Below are 19,623 nucleotides of genomic sequence, written 5' to 3' on the forward strand. Positions count from 1 at the left end.
GGGGTGACCTGAGGGGGATGGGAGGGAGCTAAGAGAGGGAGGGGATATATGTGTGTATGTGTGTATATGTGTGTGTGTGTGTATATATCTGATTCAGATTGTTGTGCAGTAGAAACTAACACAGCATTGCAAAACAATTATACTCCAATTAAAAAAAATCCTTCTTGCATCTTCCTAATCTGTTGGGTTGGTCACTGATGCTTCATTAGCATCAGCATATTTTTACTCTGAACAGGCTGATATTTTCCTGTCTTTCTATGGTGTGTAATCTTGGAGAAAGGACTAAATGGCCAGCCATTCCAGTTTTTGTTTTTTTTTCTAGGAAGTGAACCCATTTGAAATCAAATGACAAAGAGCAGAATTCATAGCAAGCATGGTGTCTTGTGTATGTGTGCATGTATGCTGAGTCATATCTGACTCTCTGTGACCCCATGGACCATAGCCTGCCAGGCTCCTCCGTTCCATGGAATTTCCTAGGCAAGATTACTGGAGTGGGTTGCCATTTCCTACTCCAGGAGAGCCCTCTAAATTAAAAAAAAAAAAAAAGCCTGAAATTTACTTTAAAAGTTCTCTAGCAGTATAAGAGTAAGGGAAAGGAAGGGTAACCTAAGGTAATTTAGAAAGAAAAATATCTCTGGTTTTGTGTTAAATTGTAATTGGGTGATAATTCTGTATAATTAATTCTTAAAGCTACTTAAAACTATTTTAGTTGGTAGTAATTCACTTACTACTAGAATAAAGCAGCTTTAGCGCTTTTATTGGTTTGGGAGAAATATAAGGAAAGTGTACAGTTAATTCTATGAGGTTTTTAGAGTTAACCTCTGTAGATGTTAAGAAATAGAATTATGAAATGTTATATTGCTGAATCCATCTTTAACAAAAGCATTTTTCTTTTGGTAGGTTCATGTTCACAAGGATGGGTAGCATTAAAAAATAGCTGTTATAGAATTAGCAAAGAGAGTAAGCCATGGAATATAGCCCAGCAATATTGTAAGCTGTCCTTAAGTTCTGCACACCTGGTGGATATAAAAAATGAGGAGGAAAAAAAATTTGTATTTTCACATCTCAGGTCAAAGAATCAAATAATAATATGGACTGGTCTTAACGACTTTAAGGTCAGTAGATATAAAGAATATGTATTGTGATAAAACTGTTTTTACCTATGTTCGTTCATTCATCTATTCCTTCTTACCGTAATTCAGTAAATATTTAATGAGTACTTCTTATAAGCAGGGGATTCCCTGGTGGCTCAGACAGTAAAAATGTGGGAGACCTTGGTTCAATCCCTGGGTTGGGAGACCCCTTGGAGAAGGGAACGGCTACCCACTCCAGTATTCTGGCCTGGAGAATTCTGTGGACTGTATAGTCCATGGGGTCGCAAAGAGTTGGACACGACTGAGCGACTTTCACTTCACTTCCTATAAGCCAGACACTGTCTCTCTCTATTTTTCCAGTATCTCTCTTTCTTAGAGTATTTATAGGTTCACAGCAAAATTGAAGGAAAGACAGAGATTACACATGTACCCTCCACCTCCAGACACACATTGCCTCCCCCATTAGCAGTATCACTAACCAGAATAGTAATCTGTTACAACCCAGGAGCCTGTGTTGATACATCATCATCACTCAAAGCCTAGGGTTTCCATCATGGTTCAGTCTTGGTTTCATTCATTCTATGGGTTTGGACAAATATAATATATATCCCTCATTTTAGTATGGTACAGAGTATTTTCATTGTCCTAAAAACCCTCTTCCCTGTCTATTCATTCCTTCCCCACCTCCTCCAATCTCTTTTGTAGGCATTCATTTCTTTACCTAATTTTGCTTTAATTTTGATTTTCCCCAGACCCCTCTTAAATATGAGTGAACTTATCCATTTCTTATTTTTATTCCACCTGAACCAGTTCTCAAATGTTTATCTAGCCCACTTTCCTCTTATGAGTTTCAGTTCAGTTCAGTTTAGTCACTTAGTCATGTCTGACTCTTTGCGGCTCCATGGACTGCAGCACACCAGGCCCCCCTGTCCATCACCAACTCCCGGAGTTTACCCAAACTCATGTCCATTGAGCCGGTGATGCCATTCAACCATCTCATCCTCTGTCATCCCCTTCTCCTCCTGCCTTCAGTCTTTCCCAGCATCAGGGTCTTTGCACATGAGTCAGCTCTTCACACCAGGTGGACAAAGTATTGGAGTTTCAGCTTCAGCATCAACCCTTCCGATGAATATTCAGGACTGATCTCCTTTAGGATGGACTGGTTGGATCTCCTTGCAGTCCAAGGGACTCTCAAGAGTCTTCTCCAATACCACAGTTCAAAAAGTTTCAGACATCTAATTTTCTTCTGCTTATTTCTTTTGAAATTTTCCACAGACACTTAAATATTACCAAAACTGACTTGACACATCCTTCCCATCAAACCTGCTCCACTTCCTCTCTTTCTTACCTCTGTGAAAAATACAATAATATGAACCTGAAAGCTTGGAGGTCTCCATTTCACTTCTTTTACTGTAGACATCCAGGTTTTAGAGTTCAGTTTTACTAAAAGAGATACAGAACAATCTGAAGATTTTGGTCAATACCAGTGAGATAAGGAGTGAGTGACATTTTTCTCCAAACATTCCTACCCCTGTGGAATAGCTCATGAAATCTCATTTTGGTTAAAGTTTTGTAGGAAAGCTTGAGACATAACACTACCTTTGTCTAATCTGTGTTTTCTTCCTGGTGTTCCATTTATTTTTATTTCCTGCCACTCTGTTCTCCATGAGACACCCTGATCTCTCGTGACCCAAGGCAAATTCTATCAGTTTTGATACCAGTTTTTCTTTGGAACTTTGTGTATGCTTGGGTAAAACTGTTGGCAATCTTTAACTGCATTTTCATCATTCCCTTAATGAGATTTATTCATCTTTTAATGGGCAGTGAAGGAAATTCTAATGAAGATTCCTCAAACCACAGTTCATCTCAGAAGTCCCCCTTCCAGTGTGCTAGTCTTTCCAGTAGGCCAGTTATATACATCTATTTCTTTCCTGCTTCTGGCATGGTGGTTCTGAACTGTTTAAATTAGAATGCTGTCTTCCAATAGTTATGGTTACTGGTTTTTGTTATGAAGTTAGATCATATGCTAATGCGAGGCAAAGTGAGGCTCTCAAGGCATCCTTGTGGTGGTTATGAACTTTTCTAAAGCGTCTAAGATACAGATTCTGCTTTAAGGTACTTAATTTGAAATTTGAAAAGTAAGTGAAACATCAAAGTAACGATTAAAAAAAAAACTTCCTTTGTAATAATAGCTGAGTCCTATAATATCTTCTAAGTGCTAAGTGTAGTTCTATATGATTTACTTGTATGACAGGAAATTAGCACACCTGTGGACAGGCATCAGAGTCTGACCTTAACCACTATATTCTATGACCTTTAAAGCTGGTCTCTTGAGGTTGACATCAGAGTTAACTTCTGGGTCAGTCCTTGTGGTAGACTGAGAAAGTCATCAACCCTTTAAGTAAACCCATGCTGAGTAAGTGTGAGTTTGTTACTGGATGTCATAGAAAAAGACTGATTCATCATTACATCCTAGCTTCCAAATGGGACTTGGCCACTCAATAGGAACTTAATGAAAGATTAATAATTTCTATATTCTACTTTTGGAAGGGTTACATAGGTAATTCTCATTGAGTTCTTGCAACAGCCTTATGAATAGGCAATGTAATTATTCTCATTTTATAGATAAGGAAAATGAGCTCAGAAATATCCTGGGTCACATAGCTAATAAATGGCCATGCCAGACCTCAAACCTGTGTCTTGACTAACACTTATGCCCTAATCGTTTGACCATACTGCCTCTGAGCCTCTGTCTGTTTTCAAAATGGCAGAACAGAATATGCAATACAGCAGGCTCTTTAAGGAAATTATATTCCTCCATTCTACTTGATGGAGTTGGAATGTACTGTTTTAAAATCTCTTTAGAATATCTGCAGGGAGCAGATCTTTTTAGTTTTCATCCATGCCTCTAGCTTGGCACTGTGCTTGATGCTGGGGATGGCGTCATAAACACAGTATGGACATAGTCTCAGTTTTCATAGAACTCATTGTCTCTAAGAATTATATTTGATTTTGAGGCACTGTGATGTGCCTGGTCTCTTGCATTCATACTCTAAACCTGTTGACTGCCACGCAGAGTGGTCCTGATGAGCTCCACTACACTGGTGAAAATATTTCATTTCTGAGAGGTTAGCAGTTGTCCGTTACTTAGATAGTAAGTGGCAAAACTGTTGATTAGAATCCAGCTGTCTAAGCTTGTCAAAGCTTCCACTTTTCCTACTACCCCTTTCAAGGAGAGTATCCACTACCTAGAGGGAGATTTATTACCTTTGAAAGTTGAGGTTGATGATACTCACTACTGACATCCTTAGCAGAATGGTAATTGAAACCTCTTCTGATGCTTACGACTTATTGATGACTTGACTCAAAATAACCTCTGAAGAATAAAGGGTCTGTGCCTGGCATTGTTTTGAGCACTTCACATGCACTGCTTGTAATGCTCACAACAAATTAGATGTAGTTTCTATCACTACACCTGTTTTACAGATGAGAAAACAGAGGTTTAATGTGAAAATTTACTCTCCTGACGACATGGCTAATGAATGGATGAAAATGAACTCTGCCTCCAGCTCAGAATCTTTATCATGAAAGAAATCTACATGAAAATATGAAACTGGTTGATGATTTAACCATCTTAGAAAATTTTATAATATAGATATCTAATAAAAATCTTTAAATACACATATTTGAAATGTGACTTTTCCTTTAAATTGGCTTAATTTGTACCTCTTATTACAGAAAGAAGGTCATCTCACATGGACAGATGGATCATCTTTTGACCTTAAGGAAAATGAAATACTTTCTTTCCCACTACTACCCAAGAATGAAACAGATTGCTACATTTTACAGCAAAACTCAACTGGATCAAACTATTTCTTTACAGGATTTTTCTGTTATATTCCATTGCCATATATTTGTGAATATGAATGTAATTATTTTTTTAGTATTTGTCTATTCATGCATCTTATTCTTTTATTACTTTAAAGACAGAATTATAATTTCTAATAAAAATAATTCTCTTCTATTTTAGCACCTTCTCTGCAAGAAGACCTTTTGTTCTATATAAAGGATGTTGGAACAACTGAAGTTGTATTTAGTTGGAATAATTTGAGTGCTTGGAATAATTTGAATAAGTGGCTGAAACTTGGGTATAAAATTACCATTAAGTATTATTTAGATTGTACAGAAGAGCAACATTTTGAAAGCATGCCCCCAGACACTACAGAGAAAGCAATTACACAGTTGTATCCTGGCCGTGTTTACAGATTTTTATTCTCTGCAATAAATGAATGGGAGGCAAAAACAACTTTAAGTCCAGTATTCGTTGTTGAAACACGTAAGTTACAAGATATATGAAAGTATAATTTTTCAAATATTTAATATCATCATTAGCATGTAATTCCTGAGGGTCTGCTATTTTCTTATAAGATTCTGAGAAATCTCTAACCATTTAAAATTACAATGAATCTGTTTATGTGTTTGGCTTTCCTATTAAACTATATACCCAGAAGGGCAGGAACTATATCTTATTTACAGTAATGAGACCGGTTCCCAGTTCACAGTAGGTAATAAGTTTGGGGGAAGCTGAATTTTTGATGTGCTAAAGCAGGAGATAAACAGACATGCATCCTGGATTATAAGGGACTTACAATGGAGAGAATTAGTAAGGAATAAAATTAAATGCAAACAAAATTGTATAGAAAAGTGTAATTACCCAAATTCCCAGTCCATGGTACATTTAATAAATGCTTTTTAGAATTCAGAGGGTGAGTGATAGGGGCAGAATTATGGAAAGGATAGGTTTAGATTTAAACTTGAAGGAAGAAAAGCACATCGTGAGCAGAAGTGTGGTGATGTGAATTTGTAGGAAAAGAACAGTGTGGATCGACTGGAGATCTTCAGGCATAAGGGTAGCAGTGGTCTGAGCAGTAGGTGGCATCAGATTTGGGCATGCCAGCAGTTTCCTTTTAGATGGTTGGACTTGACTCTAGAAATGAAGGAAGTCCATGAAGACTATGGTTTCTAAGCCTTGTTTTACCTTTTCCAAGTACTTTAATGCATTATTCTACAGTCTGTCTCCCAGCGTTTGGAATAGCTTTAGAGAAGTGAGAACTGAGCTTCAGAAAGAAGTAAACTGACGAGACTAACATGGCTTGTTAATCCAGGCAGGAATTTGGGCATCCAGATGGTCTTATTTTAACTGTTGAATTATTGCTTCTAAAGAAAGAATCAAAAAGAATGTATGTGCACGTCTGTGTGTTGGGAGGGTAGGGAACGGATACAGGTTTGAGGCTGATAATTGCAAGGTGCTGTTTTAGGAAAACTAATATGGAGGGATTAACTGGGGAAATAACTGGCACCAGATGAAACAATTTGGAGTTGGGAAATATTTCTGTAAGAGGATGAATGCCTGAGTTCCAGTGATGCTAGGGATGAAGAATGAATAATATGAAGTCCCCGCCCTCTTGTCGCAAGGCAGAAAGAAAAGACACATATAACATGATGACTGAGTGCCAGAAGTAGCATTTTGGTGACGCTTATAATAAAATTGAACAGTAGTATGTGTCAAACACTTTGACAAGTGCTTTACCCTCCACATTTTATTTAATCTTCATAATTACTACTGTAATACCTATTTTATATTCAAAAAACCTGAGGCTCAGAAAGAACAAGTAATTCACTCAGGAAGTTGGAGATATAAATTGGAAGGGTCAGGGCTCAAATCTAATTTTCCTTTTCTCTCCAAATGTAGAGTATCATGGAAGTACTGAGAAGTAAGAGGTTACTCTGCCAAACCGTATTACTAGTATAATGTCTTTTTTTTTTTTTTTTGGTTTCTTCTTATCTACTAGGTCCATTATCACCCCAAAATGGCACAGTTACTTATGTGACCCCAACGGAAATATTTTTACACTGGGATGCTCCAGATCCTGTATCTTTTGACCATTATCTTGTGGTTATTTTGGATGCTGAAAATGCTAAATCAGAAGAAGTGTTTGTTGAAAAACCCAACACATCCACAACAATTGGAAATCTCAAATTTTTCCATCATTATCTGATCTATCTATTCAGTGTGGCAGAAAGAGGAACTCTAAGCTACTTTGAGAAACCTATTTCAGCCATTACAGGTATGGGCACATTTTGCCTTTTGATCAGTACAAACTGCATACTTTGAAATACTGTTTTGCTGAAATTTAATTGTGTTGATCCTTCATTAGTACAAAATGATCACAGTTGAACATTTGTCTAGATGTTGAATCATGACTCTAAGCATGGATTCTAAATACTAAATTAATTTAGATTTACACGAACTTCTTAAATATCTGCATTTTTCCTACCAGAGTTCCTGGAAGGAATATTTCTTACCATAGCCTTTGTTGGAAAATAAATTATCCTAAAAGATGAGGATTAGTTACCCAGTTGTCTTTGATAGCTTCAGACCCAGCAAGTAGGTCTGCACATTTAATCATGCTCTTTTCCTGTGCAATGTTATGCGTTGACCTCTAGGGGGCAGTGTCACCTTTTGGCAAAGACGGTTCTAAACTACACTCACCTCCGCATAGCAGTTTTTGAATCACTGTCTAACATAATCATTAAAGTAACCTCTCTTTTAATTAAGCATTCTATTTACCCCCTAAAGTCAGTCTTTTTGGAAAGGAGAAAACTCGATTCATGAAAGCACATAACTCAGCACATTGTATCGTTTGTGCAATGTGTAGTTAACACGGTTACCTGCAAGGTTCTTTGAAATTTCACCAGCTAAAATTTAAACACGAGAACTGAGGGAGGGGGAATGGAAAGCCTGCATGTGCACAGCCACAGATTAATTAACCTTCTCATACTTGGGAATACTTGGGATTCTTTGACAATGACGATGATGATTATTTGTAAAACAAATAACAAAATACATCATTTCATGCTTACTGAATGTAAATACTTAAGATACATGCATTCAGTGTTGCAAATCCTAATCAAAAGTATTTTTCCAGTTGGATACTAGAGAGCAGATGTTTTCTTATCCCCAGGCTCAGACAAAGCATGTCAACTGATACATGCTTGATTGAGTTCCTGACACTTTAGGAAGATGCTTTCATTTTTAACTGACAGGCAGACTAGGAGGATTTCTCACAGATTTAATTTTTAAATCAGATTAAAATCTTCTGTGGGATGTACCTATTTGTGTAGCAGAGGGACAGGAGAAAGGTATATGTGAGTCTCCACATTTAATTGTGTGACTTGCTATGTATGTTGACTCTAAACTGACGAAGCAGTGCGTGTTTAAGGATTTAGTAATCCAGTCCTCTTACTTTCCTATGGTTGAAGCAATATTCCTTTTTTCCCCCCAATCATTGTTTACTCAATAGATTATGTTTTAGTGTCAGGAATTGCATTGGAGACTAGAAATGCAAAGATGAATAAGACTAGGATCTACCTTCAGAGGACTTAACATCTTAATGCAGTGAGACAAACTTAAAAATAATGATTGTGTGTTATAATTGCTATGAAGGCTTATGCTGTTGATACCATAGGAGCATAGGGAGGAATCGGTTAACTCAGACTGGGGTACAAGGATAGCTGTGAGAATCTTTGTGGAGGGTGATACACTGAGTCCTGAGGGGAGGTGAGAGTGAGCCGAGCAGAAGTGGGGGTGCACAGGCACGCCGCGAGGAGGCAAGCAGCGTGTGAGCAGGAGAGGACCGGAGTAGAGGCATCCACTTGGCTCTCGCTGGGAAAGCCAGAGGAGGCTTTTTGGAGACTGACAACTGAACATTAGGAAATGATGAGTGGATTGGCCTGGCGGGAGTACAGGGGGCATATATTGAGGGTCTGGAAAATGTAAGCTAAGCACTCAACAGGAAGAGACTTGATGGAGTACATTTTATTCATTAAAATTTAACTGTTTTGGGTTAATGGAGTCTTTGAAAATGTGGAAAAAATAATGGACTTTCTCCCATAAAAATGCACAGGCATGTATAGAAAATTCTTTGAGTAACTATAGGACTATAACAGACTCCTTAGTTTTGTAGGTGTGTGTGTAAGAAAATATATCTGAAATTGTTTCACCATGGAATCTTTTGAACAGTGTTTCTAATGGAACTATTCTGAAATTTCCTGATAATTTTATATAATCGATGTCAACACCTAGAGTCAAGCTAGCTTCAGTTTTGTGAAATGAAGTTACTATGAAATGAATAGACCCAGAATATTTTCCTAAGAAGTTAAAATGTAGTGTTTGATTTTGTTGATTAGGAAATTAACTTCAAAACATATTGAAAATCAACTTATAGTTTCTGAAAACAAAATGACTATGAAAATCATGGAGAGTTCTTTTTTAAATTATTTTTTAATTGAAGGACAATTGTTTTACAGAATTTTGTTGTTTTCTGCCAGACATCAACGTGAATCAGCCATAGGTGTACATATGTTCCCTCCCTCTTGAACCTCCCTCATATTTCCCTCCCATCCCTCCCCTCTAGGTTGATACAGAGCCTAGGTTTGAGTTCCCTGAGACATACAGCAAATTCCCATTGGCTATCCATTTTACATATGGTAATGTAAATTTCCATACTCTACCCATACATCTCACCTCTCCTTCCCTCTTCCTGTGTCCATAAGTCTGTTCTCTATGTCTGTTTCTCCATTGTTGCCTTGCAAATAAATTCATCAGTACCATATTCCTAGATTCCATATATATGCGTTAGTATATGATATTTATCTTCTCTTTCTGACTTCTCTCTGTATAATAGGCTGTAGGTTCATCCACCTCATTAGAACGGACTCAAATGTGTTCCTTTTTATGGCTGAGTAATATTCCATTGTGTGTATGTACCACAAATTCTTTATCCATTCATCCGTTGATGGACATCTAGATTGCTTCCATGTTCTAGCTATTGTAAATAGTGCTACAGTGAACATTGGGGTACATGTGTCTTTTTCAATTTTGATTTCCTCAGGGTATATGCCTAGGAGTGGGATTGCTTGGTCATATGGTGGTTTTATTCCTAGTTTTTTAAGGAATCTCCATATCGTCTTCCATAGTGGCAGCATCAATTTACATTCTCACCAACAGTGCAAGAGGGTTCCCTTTTATCCACATCCTCTTCACCATTTATTGTTTGTAGACTTTTTGATGATGGCCATTCTGACTGATGTGAGGTGATATCTCATTGTAGTTTTGATTTGCATTTCTCTAGTAATGAGCATGGAAAAGGCAATGGCACCCCACTCCAGTACTCTTGCCTGGAAAATCCCATGGATGGAGGAGCCTGGTAGGCTGCAGTCCATGGGGTCCCTAAGAGTCGGATACAACTGAGCGACTTCACTTTCACTTTTCACTTTCCTGCATTGGAGAAGGAAATGGCAACCCACTCCAGTGTTCTTGCCTGGAGAATCCCAGGGATGGGGGAGCCTGGTGGGCTGCCGTCTATGGGGTCGCACAGAGTCGGACATGACTGAAGTGACTTAGCATCAGTAACGAGCAATATTGCACATCTTTTCCTGTGTTTGTTAGCCATCTGTATGTTTTCTTTGGAGAAATTTCTATTTAGGTCTTTTTCCCACTTTTTGATTGGGTTGTTTGTTTTTCTGGTATTGAGTTGTTTGAGCTGCTTTTATATTTTGGAAATTAATCCTTCATCAGTGGTTTCATTTGCTATTATTTTCTCCCATTCTGAGGGTTATCTTTTCACCTTATTTATAGTTTCCTTTGCTGTGCAAAAGCTTTTAACTAGGTCCCACTTGTTTACTGTTGTTTTTTATTCCCATTACTCTAGGAGGTGGGTCATAGAGGATCTTGCTTTGATTTATGTCATTGAGTGTTCTGCCTATGTTTTCCTCTAAAAGTTTTATAGTTTCTGGTCTTACATTTAGGTCTTTAATCCATTTTGAATTTATCTTTGTGTATGGTGTTAGAAAGTGTTCTATTTCATTCTTTTACATATAGCTGTCCAATTTTTCCATCACCATTTATTGAAAAGGCTATCTTTGCCCCATTGTATATTCTTGCCTCTTTTGTCAAAAATAAGGTAACAATAGAGGTGTGGGTTTATTTCTGGACTTTCTATTTGTTCCATTGGTTTATATTTCTGTTTTTGTGTCAGTACCACACTGTCTTGATGACTGTAGCTTTGTAGTATAATCTGAAGTCGGGAAGGATGATTCCTCCAGCTCCATTCTTTCTCAAGACTGCTTTGGCTATTTGGGGTCTTTTGTGTATGAATTGTGAACTTTTTTGTTCTAGTTCTGTGAAGAATGCCATTGGTAATTAGATAGGGATCACATTGAATCTGTAGATTGCATTTGGTAGTATTTTCATTTTCACAATATTGATACTTCCTACTCAGGAACATGGAATATATCTCTATCTGTTTATGTCATCTTTGATTTCTTTCATCAGTGTCTTATAATTTTCTGTATACAGTTCTTTTGTCTCCTTAAGTAGGTCTATTCCTATATCTTTTATTCTTTTTGTTGCAATGGTGAATGGGATTGGAAAATCATGGAGAATTCTTTAAAGATTATTTAAGGTACAGCTTCTCTGATAGCTCAGTCAGTAAAGACTCTGCCTGCAGTGCAGGAGACCTGGGTTGAATCCCTGGGTTGAGAAGATCCCCTGGAGAAGGAAATGGCAACCCACTCCAGTATTCTCGAGTGGGTTGTACATGTACAACCCCATGTACAGAAGGTACAAAATCCCATGTACAGAGGAGCCTGGTGGGCTACAGTCCATGGGGTTGCAAGAGTCAGACTAAACCACCAAACCAAGGTAAAGCTATTGAACAGTTTAAAATTGCATAATTATCCTTACAAATGTGAACTAATTATTGATCATTGTGCCTTAGAACTATCAAAAGTTTAGGGGAGGCTTGTAACATAAGACAATGTGATTAAAAGGAAGGCATTACAATTTCCAGAGAATAGTAGTGAAATTGTAAGGCATGATATTCAAATAAATTGTGTAAGAAGAAAAACTAGTGTCTTTTGTTCGGTTATTACAAAAATAGTCAAGAACATTCTCCAATACTTGAATAGTAATAACAAAGACACACTTTTCCCCCTAAAATTTAGTCCTTTTCAAGACATGGTGACAGGAGGATTTGTTTACTTTAAACATGAATTAATACTAAATTGAGATATTTTTACTCAACAGCATGAGTAATAACAGACAATAAAATGTATGTATTTATGTATTTCTCAAAGGTATTAATCCACCTCAGAAAATTTGTGTAAAACCTGAAGATGTGGATGAAGACAGTATAATTCTCCAGTGGGAACCCCCACAAGATAGCCATGAGGTCTACATTCAAATCAAATCCATAGCAGATACACGAGAAATCAGGAAGCTTTTTGTAAAGGATGCTAATAGATGCAAGATTGATCACTTAATCCCTGGAATGACATACGACATTGGAATGGCAACAGTAATGAATGGGAACTTGAGCGAGCTGGTAACTATTCAACAAACTCTAAGTGAGAATCAGATACTTTTCATTTCTTAATAGATATTTCCTGACTTGGGGGTATTATAAAATAGTTTCTGATAGATTTCTCTGGTACCAGGTTTTACTTTTTTAAATAGATTGTTGGTGTATTTCAGGATCTGGAGCAATTTCCATCCATTGTATCTTGCAAGTGTCCTATGTTTGAATAAAGGCAGCACTGTTTATGTTTAGGAACTTCTTCCCAAAGTCACACTGTCTAGGTTTGAATCTGAGTTCAGCTATTTCACTAACCCTGGGCAATGCATTCAACCTGTTTATGCTTCGGTTTCCAAATTTGTAAAGTGAAAATAATAGTGTAGGTTTCATGGGTTGTCCTGAGAATAACTGATTTAATAAATATAAGGACATAGAACAATGCCTGCCATATAGGCACCGTTTGTAATTTTTATTGTCTCCACAGAGGCATGCTGTAGCATACCAGAAGGAAATATTGACTGTATAAAAGGTTTAGGGCCAAAATATTTTTCATTTCTCAGACAAAATTAATTCAGTGAACAATAATTATTAAAAATGTAAAAAGGAAAAAAAGTAAATACATTAAATAATATTCATAGATATTTATAAATTGTGATAAACCTTAAGAAAAGCAGAAAAATTATGTCAATGAGGGTGTTAACTGAAAAAAAACCACAGCATAAGAGCAGTGAGTTGCAGTTTTATTCAGGGATCTTGGTGAGGACTGTAGCCTAGGAGACAGCCTCTCAGAGAGCTTTGAGGAACTTGCTCCAAAGAGGCAGGGGAGAGGCCAGTATGCAGGTGATTTTGACTAAGGGACCTATGCAGTCAAGCATATGTCATGGTGGAAGATTACTACTAGTCACACGGAACAGGTATCTTAGTTAATGATTTCAGTGCTTTTCCAAGTATGGGAAGATGTAAGGATATGGGGTCATTAACATTTTTCCTGAAGCATATCCAACTGTTTAAGGGCCTGTTCTGCCTGTTTTCACAAAGCATAGTGTGCTTCATTCTGCTGTTCATCCTGAGTTCCTTTCTGGGGGTGTTGTAGGTCAGCAAGGGCAGTGACTAATGATTTACTGTTCCCTTGCTAGAAGAGTGTGGCCATGACACACCTGGTTTACAAGAGTAATTGAAGAGGGATGGAGATGCTCCTGTAGATGGACTGTAATAGGAGTTGCATTTGATGGAAGCTTAAATGATAAGGAGGAGCCAGAGCAGAGCAAGATGGAGGAAGGGTACTTTAGAAATGAACAACTGTCATGAAGAATGTAAGACGAGGACAGATTTGGTGTCTGAGAACAAAAAGGCCAGGATAAGGAAGAGGGAGAAGGGTAGTAGGAAATGATATGGCATGAGGATTCGGGGTCAGAGCAGAGGGAGCCTGCAGGCTGTGCTTTTGAGTTTGTTCTGAGGGCAGTGGAAAGTCATTGAAGGGTTTATGCAGGAGAGGTGACAGGGTGAGCTCACCTTGTCACAAAAATGTCCTCCTGATATGGGCAAAGAATGATTTGTTTAGGGGCGAGAAAGGAGCTGGGAAACTGGTTCCAGGGTGTTGTAGAGTCGAGGCAAAAGGTTATGGTGAACAAGATAGGGAAGTGCAGCTGGAAAGTAGTGGCCGCGTTTTACAATATGAAAGTCTAAGCTTTCATGTTGGAGTGCTTATGATGAGCAAGTGAAAGTCGCTCAATCATGTCAGAGTCTTTGCCACCCTGTGGATGGTAGCCCGCCAGGCTCCTCTGTCCTTGGAATTAATTCTCCAGGCAAGAATATTGGAGTGGGTAGCCATTCCCTTCTCCAGGGGATCTTCCCAACCTAGAGATCGAACCCTAATCTCCTGCATTGCAGGTGGATTCTTTACCATGAGTTACCAGGGAAGCTCGTGATCATGAGCAGAGGAAGGGAGAAACGGGGTGTTTGACTTGACTAATTTAGGTGAATAGTGATGACTCTGAGGAAGGAAAGACCATTGGACCTCACAGGCCTTTTAGCTAACAATAAGGGTAATCTGCTGGGAAAAATGAATTAATTAAAACAAAATTATGTGTTAGCAGTGTCTACATTCAGCCAGCATGAAATCTTCCTGTTTTATCTTTCAAAGACTAAACTGAAATTTATTTCCATAGTTCCATACTTAAATTTTTGAGAAAAAAACTACCTAAAGATAATTATCATAGAAAACAGTTATGAAAAATAAGACAATTTGATAATTAAGCAAGATATATTGCTAAAAAATCTATTTTATATCTGCTAAACAACACAACATAAATTTATATGCAGGATAGAAGTATAAAACTTAAATGTGTAGATGAGAAGTGAACTGTTCCCCATATTGTCTCTGGGTCTAATTTTTTGCTCTATGAGATTTAGATCACTGAATGTATTTTTAAACTGATTTTCACCTGTAAAGTCCTATTCTTGTTTGACTCTGGGGAACTTATTCAACCCACTTACCGATATGAGTCAGATACGACTGAGCGACTTCACTGTCACTTTTCACTTTCATGCATTGGAGAAGGAAATGGCAAGCCACTCCAGTGTTCTTGCCTGGAGAATCCCAGGGACGGGGAAGCCTGATGGGCTGCCGTCTACGGGGTTGCACAGCGTTGGACACGACTGAAGCGACTTAGCAGCAGCAGCAGCAGCAACCATCTAAAAACACACCTTACCATCCTTTCTAGATAGTCAGTTCCTTTGAAATCTTATGCAGATGTCTGTCTTCAGGTGCAAACATAGATCTAAACTCTGCTTAATTCAGATACTTATTGATAAAGTCATTATCTAACATGAATGCTGAAACATGCATTAACATATATAAATCTGAGGAAAGCTAATAGAATTTTAGGGCTTAAAGTTCTATTTAATGTTTTAAAAGTTTTTTCTTTTTGAACTGTTTTAAAGTTCAAAAACAGAGACCTTCTGGCCAGTGCAGTAAGGATATACCATGCTTCTGATGATTGTGTAATGCACCTCTATCATTTCCGTCTAGCTTGGAGCTGTGTCTGTTACTCCAGAGTGTCACAAAGCCGATCTGCTTATTGATCCATGTGAAAGGATGTCATGTTTGGAAACGCCCATTAGGTGCTCCTGGTGTCTATATTTCCTCTCCTTCAAATACTCCACTATTTCTTCCTTTTTTTTTTTTTTTTTAAAAAAAAAGTTATTTATCTTTGGCTCTTCTGGGCCTTCACTGCTGGGGACTCTTTTTGTGATGGGTGTGGACTACTGTCGAGTTTCAGCGCTCGGGCTTCTCATTGTGGTGGCTTCTCTTCTGAGGAGTGCTGGTTCTAGCGCTCAGACTTCAGTAGTTGGGGTTCCCCAGCTCCTGAAAAGGCGATGGCACCCCACTCCAGTACTCTCTCCTGGAAAATCCCATGGGCGGAGGAGCCTGGTAGGCTGCAGTCCATGGGGTCGCTAAGAGTCGGACACGACTGAGAGACTTCACTTTCACTTCTCACTTTCATGCATTGGAGAAGGAAATGGCAACCCACTCCAGTGTTCTTGCCTGGAGAATCCCAGGGGCGGGGAGCCTGGTGGGCCGCCGTCTATGGGGTTGCACAGAGCCGGACACGACTGAAGCGACTTAGCAGCAGCAGCAGCAGCTCTAGAGCACAGCCCCAATAGTTGGGGAGCACAGCCCCAATAAGTTGGGCAGCACAGGCTTAGCTGCTCCATGGCATGTGCGATCTTCTCAGCCCAGGATTGATCCCTTGTCCTCCTGCATTTGCAGGCAGATTCTTAACCTCTGAGCCACCAGGGAAGCCCTCCACTGTTTCATATAATCCTGTCGGTCTTTCTATTCAGTTCTTAAACTTTATAATAACTTTTGGCATCACCCTATTATTTATCATTCATCATTTTCACTTGCGTCAAGATGATTAAGCAAATATTAGCCTATCCCAAGGTGCATAGGTAGACATTCTCTCCTTGTATTCATTTAACAAATAATGATTGATAATTACCCTTCATTGAATTGGCCAAAAATGTTCTTTTGGGTGCTCTCAATCTTATGGAAAAACCCAAATGAACTTTTTGGCCAGCCCGATATTATATCCTGTCTCTCTTCCATACACTTTGAGGCAGTCAAGCATAGAGGGACTTTTACCTTTTAATGAGCTTCTACGTGTTACAGACATGTAGGAAAAAAATTAATTTGTACATTGCTTTTTCCTTTGAACCTTCTCTCTCCATCTGTCTGTGTTATCTCAAAAGTAACTATTGGTAATGAAACTTGATCTCGGGTTATTAGTGTGCACTTGATCTATAAAATGTGCCCTTTGGGAGAAGGTGGTGCTTACGACAACGGACTTTGGAACCAGATTACCTGGGTTACAGTCAAAGCTCCACAATGACCAGTTCATGTCCTTTGGAAAGTCATTCAATCTTTTTGGTCGTCAGTTTTCTTCTCCCTAAAATGGGAGTGATGATCATCTTACCTGTGTTATGCAGTTACTATAATCTAAAGGCTCAGACACCAAGCAGACACTCTGAGAGTCTTGGTGATTGCCGTCACTTTTCTCTCCACAGGAGCAGGGCGGCGGCACTGAGGAGCTTTGACCGTCTTTAATGGGAAGCGAAGTTGGCCTAGCTGTGTATGTGTCTCTTTTTGTCAGAGGAATTAGTGAACCCATTTTTCTTGACAGGAGGAGAGCTGTAAGAGAGTGTTTGAGTTTTCTTTATTTCCTTTCACAAAAGAATAAATTTTAAGATAGTCTGGGCATCCCTGAGGGTTTATTCTAACAAACCTATGATAAAAGCCTTTGAATTTGGCCTGGTTTAGTTTATCTCATATTGAAAAAACCTCACTCAGCCCTCAGGTTGCCACTTCCTCTGAAGATTTTGCAGGAAAATAGGTGAGGATGGAGGTCCTGGTCACAGAGGTGGAGACTCGTTGGAATCCAACAGAAACAGCAATGCCTTTCTTTTTGTTTTTTTAAAGTGTAACCGTCTCCCACTTGAGGTTTCAGAACTTTGCGGTATAGTTCTGAAGAGAAGGAATAGCTTTATCCTGTTCTACACCTTTCCAGCCTTGGTGCCCCTCTGCTCTAACATATCACTCGTTAATACTGTTGGCTACCTCTGCCTGGACAAGTGGAATTGATGTAAAGCTTCACATTTACCCACTGGAGGGAATGTTTCCAGCTGTATCCTTTCAGAGCCTACAGTAAACGAGGCCTATTTAAAGCACTGACCCTCCCTAGAAAATGTTTTCAGTACCCAAGAAGCTGGAAGTGATTATTTCCATGAGTGTATCAGTCAGTCATTTCCAAACCCCAGATGTTTACTTTCTGTTCAAAGTATCTTTAGACGTGTTCACAGATCATTGCCCATAGATTCAGATGGGCTGGATACTTGTGGGATATCATGCTAGTCTTGGAAAAGTCCCTACTTACTGTGAGAGCTTTCCAAGCTGTATGGAATTTAGAGAGGAAACCCACCAAAGATGTTAGTAATGACAGAAGAAGAAAAGTAAATACAACTGGAAAAAGAAAAATATGGTACAAGTACCTTGAAACCCAGTAATATACTGTATGGAGTATGTTATGGTTAGTATAGTGAACATTTCCTGATAAATGTTCTAAGAACAGAAGAGGAAACTTCTATTATTACAGCTGAATGAATTGATGGAGATAGTGCACAGGTTTTATGTTCTATATTTCTAATTATAGATGTGTGTTTAAATCCTTTTAGATAGTACTGTCTCTGGGTAAAATCAGATATTTAACAGTGACTTAGAACAAGTTCCATTGTCTCAAACCAGATGTCACCAAAAAAAAAAAAAAAAAAAGAAAACTGAAAAGAGAAGGCCATCTACTTATTCTCTGGAGAGGAAAAACAAAAACTTTTTTAGAATGTATATTTGAGAAGATAATCTGTTTGGAAGAAAGACAGACCTAAGGATATACTGGACAGCATCCCAATAATCTAAAAATAGAATTGAAATTAAAATTGAGGAAAAAATAATGTGGATAGAAATTGTCTAAAATTTTAATCTGCTCTAAGTAGCGCAATAAGGCTCTTTAACAGACGTCAGGGAGAAAATAAAATGTGAATGAATCCTTCCACCAAATGTTTGCCAGAACCACGTTCCTATCTGCTCAAAATCCCTGTGCGGACAGAATAGTCTGACCTCCAGAGCATGGGCTTCCCAGGTGGCTCAGCTGGTAAAGAATCTGCCTGCAATGCGGGAGACTTGGGTTCAGTCTCTGGGTTGGGAAGATCCCCTGGAGAAGGGAAAGGCTACCCACTCTAGTATTCTGGCCTGGAGAATTCCATGGACTGTATAGTTCATGGGGTCCCAAAGAGTCGGACACGACTGAGTCACTTTCACCAGAGCATGGCAGGCAGAGCCTCTCTTGGACAGTGATCAGCCTCGGACCTTGCCTGCCCCCTGTTGCTCAAACACACCCCGTGCTTGAACCACCCTGAGTGCCTGCCTGTGCCTGAGCAGTTTAGAAAAAGCCAAGGCACAGCATGACTAAGAGACTTGCTAAAGACTAGTAACTGGAAACTAGTTGCCAAGGACTAGTGACTAGCCCTGCTAGTAAAGAGCTGGAAGAGCTTGGTGTTCCCTGGATACACGGTGATGCGGTTTTCCCAGGCCTTGCTGATGCTTTGTTCTTGGTCTGGGATTCCCTCCTGACTGCCTCCCTGTGCCCTGCACATTCCTTCCGGGAGACTTGTTCCGTCCCGTAAGAGAGAGAACGTTGTCCTCGGCTCTGGAAAGCCCTCCCCAGTGTTGTTACTTCTGCTAGAATTCTCTCTCTGTTCTCAACAGCCTTTGTTCATGTCCCTCTAACCATGCGGGACTCTAGTTAGGGATCTGCTCGTATTTTTTTTTTTTTAAATAATGACAAATTTCATTATATTTGGGTGATTCTTTTAGAACTGGACAAACACCATCCTAAGGATGAAACTGAATCTATGAATCACATAGCACACAAATGAATAGTAGACTTAGGCATCATCTGTAGGTGCATAGGAGCACGCAAGTTCCGAGTTTGAGAATTTTATGAAAGCAGGAATCTGGCCTTATTTACTTTCTTTGAGCATTCCTTCTGGTATGTAGG

The 19,623-nt window shown here is 38.9% G+C and overlaps 1 protein-coding gene across 1 annotated transcript in view; it reads left to right on the forward strand.

The window, feature by feature from the left end:
• The first annotated feature begins 5,300 nt into the window (after positions 1–5,300).
• The window catches only part of PTPRQ (protein tyrosine phosphatase receptor type Q), a 284,028-nt gene continuing 269,705 nt past the window's right edge, over positions 5,301–19,623 (forward strand). Inside the window, exons 1-3 of the mRNA XM_061419020.1 lie at positions 5,301–5,430; positions 6,947–7,222; positions 12,294–12,563. Coding sequence (XP_061275004.1) covers positions 5,301–5,430; positions 6,947–7,222; positions 12,294–12,563 — 676 coding nt within the window. The remainder of the gene's footprint in view (positions 5,431–6,946; positions 7,223–12,293; positions 12,564–19,623) is intronic.

The sequence above is a fragment of the Bos javanicus genome, chromosome 5 (genome assembly GCF_032452875.1).
Source record: "Bos javanicus breed banteng chromosome 5, ARS-OSU_banteng_1.0, whole genome shotgun sequence".
NCBI classification, from domain to species: Eukaryota; Metazoa; Chordata; class Mammalia; order Artiodactyla; family Bovidae; genus Bos; species Bos javanicus.